The sequence below is a fragment of the Dasypus novemcinctus genome, chromosome 3 (assembly GCF_030445035.2).
Source record: "Dasypus novemcinctus isolate mDasNov1 chromosome 3, mDasNov1.1.hap2, whole genome shotgun sequence".
Taxonomy (NCBI): domain Eukaryota; kingdom Metazoa; phylum Chordata; class Mammalia; order Cingulata; family Dasypodidae; genus Dasypus; species Dasypus novemcinctus.
In genome coordinates, this window is record NC_080675.1 from 112,130,678 (window position 1) to 112,136,677 (window position 6,000).

The window sequence follows — 6,000 nt, forward strand, 5'->3', positions numbered from 1 at the left end:
AGAGCAGGAGAGTTAAAGGCACCCTGATTGCCCCAGACCCAGTGCCTGAGCACTGCCCGAGAAAGGGGGAGGAGAGGGGGTGGCCCCACCCGCCAGGTGAGGTCATGGGAAAGCAGCTCTGGCGCTGACACCTGGGGAAACCCGTTTCCAGGTTGCTTCCCACGCTAGTTCTCCTGGGAACCAGCTAAGCTCCAAGTGGGGAGCCCCACGCATCCCTGTGTCCAACCCCCGCCTCCGCCCCAGCTCGGTTCCCACCCCCATCTCCATCCCATCAGCCTCCTGGTCCAGCCCCTAATAGTCCTTTGATACCTTATCTGCCTCTATGGATTGTCAGGCCCTTGAGAAGGCGTATCCCAGAGCAAGAGGCAGAGGGGCACAGAGTACTCCAGGAAATGACATGACACAGATGGCAGTTTCAGAACTGTTAACGCTTTATTTGCAATTCTGCACTGCTCTACCTCCTAGACTGTGATGCTGGGGAGGGGGGAGAACCCCAACCCCTTCCTTCTTCAGGCTCTAACTTGCAGTTCCTCCCCCTCCACCTGCTGGGCCTGGACTCTCACTTCCTGCCCCACTCCTGGCACAGCCAGTTTGGGCAGTTCCTAGGGAGCCCTGAGACCCAGCTCTTCCCAGGGACCAGCTGCCCTGCCCGCCCTGGCCGCCCTGGCCTTGGGGGTTAAGGGAAGCCCAGGCGTCAGCCTTGCTCCTCAGTTGCCCCACTTCTCTGCTCTCCTCCTTGCGCTTCCTCTTCCCAAGCCTGGCCCTCATATCTGCCTCCTTCTCCCCAGCCTGCCTCTAGTCCCACGGCCCCCCAGGCCTCACTTTCTGCTCTCTCAATCTCTCACAGACCTCTCTTACACAGTCCAGCCCAAACTTCTTGCCAAATCGGCCCTAGACACCTTCCAGTCCTCCAAGATCTCTAGCTGGTCCCCAGGCTATCCTTACTTCTGTGCCAAGGAGGGGTTGGGGACCACCATAAGGGGTGCTGATTCAACCAGGTCATCTGAGGGCCCAGGTGGATCCCAAACTGTTTGGAGGTGGCTGACGCTTCTAGGACCATCCTATGAAAATAAAAGTGTGGGTTCTCTTTGAGCTCTGATTGCAGAAATCGGGGTCAGCGTCTTCCTCCTCCAGGCCTTACGATCACCCTGGATTCAGAGTGGGCCGTTAGCAGGCCCGTGTTCCAAAGGCATTCAGAAGGGAACTGAGTCCCAGGGGGTAGCCTGCGTCTACCAGGAGTCCTCCTCCAAGGCCCCATGCCCCAGGTTCCAGAAGTCTCTGGCCACTGGCCCGCTGCTCGCTACCCTGCCACAGCTGTTCAAACAAAGCAGAAGAACTTCTTCCAGCGGCAGCGGGAGAGGGTACGCACACCCTTGGCGTTCAGCTTCTTCTCCAGCCGGGCCTTGTGCTCAATGGCACTGAGAATAGCGGAGTCAAACACCTCCTTCAAGTTCTTCTGCGTCAAGGCCGAGCACTCCAGGTAGCAGCAGGCCCGGATCTTCTCGGCCAGACCCTGGGCCTGCGGTTGGGGCACTGGGCCCTCCCGGCCCCCCTGGTCCAGCTGAATCAGTACATTGACGTCGTCCCGCAGGTCGGCCTGGGTGCCCACCAGCAGCACCGGCGCCTGCGGGTTGTGCGTGCGGATCTCGGGCAGCCATTTCTCGGTGATGTTTTGGAAGGAGCTGGGCTGCACCACGCTGAAGCAGGCCAGGAAGACATCAGTATCGGGGTAGCAGAGCGCGCGAAGGCGGTCAAAGTCCTCCTGGAGCGGAAGGCCAGGTCTTTAGGTTAGTAGGGTAATTAATTCCTGCCACAAGGAGCAGGAATCCACTCCTCACTCAAGATTCGTAACCAGGAACCCAAGACCTTCCCGATTCCTGCTCCAAGTAGGGTCCTCCCAGTCTCCGCCGTCCCTCCCCGAGACCACCCCCGAGCTTCTCACCTGTCCCGCTGTGTCCCAGAGTTCGATGCGCACCGGGGCTCCATCCACCAGGACTTGCACTGCGGGGACAGGGAAGCTTTGCGTTGGGAAGAGCGTCCCGGGGCCACCAGGCCCACCCGCCTCGCCAGCGCCCCCTCCAGGCCCGCTCTCGCCTCGCAGCCCGCGGGCTCCCGCGGCCTCCCGCAGCGTGCCGGCTTCGGCTCGCGGCCGCACGCTCCCCAACCGCGGCCGTTAAAAAACGTACCTGAGAAGGTGTCCAGCGCCGTGGGCCGGTAGCGCGCGGGGTACCCATTGCAGGTGTAGCTGACGACGAGGCTGCTCTTGCCCACCGCGCCGTCGCCCACCAGCACACACTTGATGCCCAGCTCCGGGGGCGCGCTGCCCCGCCGCGGCGGAGGGGTCGGAGCCCGGAGGGGGGGCGGCTCGGGCTCGCTCAGGTCCCGCGGGGGCATGGCCCGCTCCAGGGGCAGCAGAGGGGCCAGCCCGGGGCGAGGCTCGGCTGCGCGGCGGGAGCAGGCTGTGCGGTGGCCTCGCGCGGAGTCGGCCGAGGCTGGGCGCGCCCGCCCGCCGCCGAGCGCGTATATGTGGGGCACCGCCCACCTCATCTGCATGCCCCGCCCCCGGCCCCGCCCCCGGCCCGGCCGCCTCGGCCGCTTGACGGTGCCCGCAGCCCACGACACCCCGCGATCCGAGAGACCCCTGGAGGTAGCAAGCCCGGGGCGAGCCGACGCTCAGAGAAGATCCACACCGGTCCAAGGACAAAGACTCGGTAAAATGAGGCCGATCTGGGCATCGTGGCAGAGAAAGAGGAAAAAGCCAGTTGCAGAGCACGTATTGCAGCATGAGTTCACCTTTGTTCAAATTAAAACACGAATCTCCATACATATGTTTGCAGAGGATAAAAAAAGTCTGGGAGGACATACCCGGAACTGGTAATAAAGGTTACTTCTGGGGAGTTGGGGAGAAGAGGGAGAATTTCAGAATTTCCTTTTTTTAATTTATTTTATAATTTTATTAACAAAAGATTTTTAGAAATATCCAGTTGGTGGGTGAGGCAGAGAAACTCAGGCCTAGGGACAGCAGGCAGGCGTGTCCTCTACTCTGGTGGAGCTTTTCCTCTAGCCTCAGCTTGAAGGCAGTCTTTAAACACTTTCACTCCCCTCTGCTAAAGGAACTCTGGGGGATGGGGAAGCAAGCAGGGATGGATTTTCAAGGACCATTCCTCATTGGAATATTTTATAAATCCCCAAAACACCTAATACCTTTATCTTCATCATCATCCAAAGCACATATTAATTACCTATTTGCAGATGCTGCTTTCTAGGTCACCCACTGTCCTTCCCTTGAAGAGTTCACAAACTGCGTGTTAAGGTCTTCCAGGTAGCTCTAGGGAAGGTCACAAGGAGAGTGAATGAAGAGGAGCCTGATGCTAATGTCCTCTCTTTATTGCAGCCACACCAAGGGACACCAGGCCCACAATCCTTTCTGTGATCCCTAAGGCAGTCTTTCATCCCAGCCTTTACAAAGGTCACTGAAAACACCTTAGCACAGGGAGGCAGCCATTCCGGAGCCGCAGCTGGCTGGGAGAGTGTTATTTGCAAGGTGTGGGGCTGGAGGGGAGTGTTGAATATGAAAGAAAAATATAATGCTATTTCTCAAAGCGTTGATGGCATAAAAGTCCATAAATCCAAGTCCCTTGGAAAATGTCTCAGGATCTCTGATGTTTGTTTTGGAGTGGGAAGGAGAGGGCAACCACTAGAAAGTTGCTGATTTAAATAATTAAAATCTTTATAGAGGAATGGTAGGATCCCATTTCTAAGAACTAAGACATTCCCTTAGTTCGAATGTCTGTCCTCCTAGAAGGTCCAAAGGCTGTTCTTTTTCCTTTCTTGGAAAGGGCATTTGAAAAGAACTGGGCATCAGGAGACTCGTCCCTCTATTCCCAATTCTTCAGCCCACTAACTGTGTGACACCCTCCCAACCCCACCTCATCCTCAGGAAATCACTTGATTAGTCTTGACCTTGAAGCTTGTTGGTCTCTGAAAGCTCTTCTGGTGCTAGAGATCTGTGATTCAGGAATCCAAGGGAAGCTGTCCTGGCCCACGTTTGAGATAAAATTACTAAACACACACATATACACACGTATTCTTTTTCACAATGCTCTCATCCTTTTACCTAGTTTTATTGTAGCTGTAAGTTTGAGGGAAATCCTCTTTAATGCTTTCTGCAGGTGGGAGTATAAATAATACACAAATGCGTACACTGCAGTTTTCTCTTTATGGGAGGGAGATGAATCTCCTAGGCATGGGTAAAAACCCTGACTTGGCCTCAGATGGGCCATTTTCCTTTGGCATCATGGGTGGAGCCACTTTCTGACCTAGGTGCCTCTGTCTGAGCTGGTTTAGGGACAGTCTTGTCAGCAAGGGGGAGGGAGGAGACAACCTGGGAAGTTAATGAGTCACCTATTTCTCAGCTAATGACTGCAAATCTGGCTGCTCTTTCTGGGAAAGTCCCCTCCTAAGGGTGGATTGGGCAGTATCCCTCTCCATCTGACAGATGTTATGCCCCCACTTCCAGCCAGACACGCATTCACCTTCTCATTGGAGAAATGGCCAATTATATGACTGGGGCAAGAAATATACAAGATGTATCCGGAGCATCTTGTAGTACAGAAAGTAAGGAAATGCTAAAATAACAACAACAAAAGACCAAAAAAACAAACAAAAAAAACAACACAAAACCCACAAAGATGGAGGCACATCAGAGGGACCCAGAAGCCAACTGAAAGAGCTCCTAGGGTCCAAAAATGGAATGATTTGAGCAATAAAACAAAGTAGTATTGAATTATAACCCCAAGTATAAAGTAAGACATACCTTTTTTTAAAAAGATTTATTTTATTTATCCCCCCCTTGCTACTTGCTTGCTTTCTGCTCTCTGTCCGTTCGCTGTGCATTCTTCTGTGTCTGCTTGTCTCCCTTTTTTGTGTCATCTTGCTGCGCCATGGGCCATCAGCTCTTCGCGGGGGTGGGCCAGCTTGCCTTCACAAGGAGGCCCTGGGACGTGAACCCAGGGCCTTGGGAGCCCAATCAGTTGAGCCACATCCACTTCCCGAGGCACACCTTTTTAAATTGTGCTTTACTTTATTCCTCACAGACATTGTGTTTTTTAAGATTGAACCAAGTCTATCAGTGCCATTTTTCCAACAGCATGTGCTCACTTCCTGTCTCTGTGACACGTTTTGGTAATTCAATATTTCAACCTTTTTCATTATTATTATATCTGTTTTGGTGAGCTGTGATCAGTGATCTTGATATTATTATTGTCATTGTTTTGGGGCACCACAAACCATGCCTATGCAAGTCAGAAAACGATCAACAAATGTGAGCGCACTGCCTGCCCCACTGACCGGCGGTTGCATCTCTCTCTCTGTTCTCAGGCCTCCCTAGTCCCTGTGTGCAGCAATACTGAGATTAGGCCAATTAGTAACCTCCTACAATGGCCTTCAGTGTTCAAGGGAAAGGAAGAATCACACGTCTCTCACTTTAAATCAAAAGATAGAAATGATTCCGTTTAGTGAGGAAGGCATGTCAAAAGCTGAGATTGGCCAAAATCTAGGCCTCTTGTGCTAGACAGCCAAGATGTCAATGCAAAGGAGAAGTTCTTGAAGGAAATTGAAAGTGCTTCTCCAGTGAACACATGAATGATAAGAAAGGGAAACAGCCTTAAAGCTGATATGGAGAAAGTTTGAGATGTCTAGGTAGAAACTCCAACCAGCCACAACTTTCCCTTAAGCCAAAACCTAATCCAGAGCAAGCCCTTAAATCTCTTCAATTCTGTGAAGGCTGAGCAGGTAAGGAAGCTGCAGAACAAAAGTTGGAAGATAACAGGTTAGTTCATGAGGTTTAAGGAAAGAAGTCATCTCCGAAACATAAAAGTGCAAGGTGAAGCAGTAAGTGCTAACGTAGAAGCACAACAATGCACGATGTTGGTGGAAGAGTGATGTATGGGACCCCTGTATGTTATGCATGTTTATTTTGTAAGTTCACAATTTTTACTA

General features: G+C 52.7%; 1 protein-coding gene across 1 annotated transcript; it reads right to left on the reverse strand.

Annotated features, from left to right (window-relative positions):
- Window positions 1-409: 409 nt before the first annotated feature.
- On the reverse strand, window positions 410-2,454 carry RHOV (ras homolog family member V). Its single transcript, XM_004481532.4, has 3 exons — window positions 2,187-2,454; window positions 1,943-2,001; window positions 410-1,762 (listed from the first exon to the last, which is right to left on the reverse strand). Exons 1-3 carry the CDS (start codon window positions 2,392-2,394, stop codon window positions 1,319-1,321), a joined length of 711 nt encoding a protein of 236 aa, XP_004481589.2. The 5' UTR covers window positions 2,395-2,454; the 3' UTR covers window positions 410-1,318.
- Between the last annotated feature and the right edge of the window lie 3,546 nt (window positions 2,455-6,000).

Coding starts and splice junctions, on each gene's coding strand:
- RHOV (XM_004481532.4), bottom strand. CDS start 2,394: ATGCCCCCGCGGGACCTGAGCGAGCCCGAGCCGCCCCCCCTCCGGGCT. Junction 2,002..2,186: donor GGCGCTGGACACCTTCTCAG/GTACGTTTTTTA, acceptor CTGTCCCCGCAG/TGCAAGTCCTGGTGGATGGA. Junction 1,763..1,942: donor TCTGGGACACAGCGGGACAG/GTGAGAAGCTCG, acceptor CTTCCGCTCCAG/GAGGACTTTGACCGCCTTCG.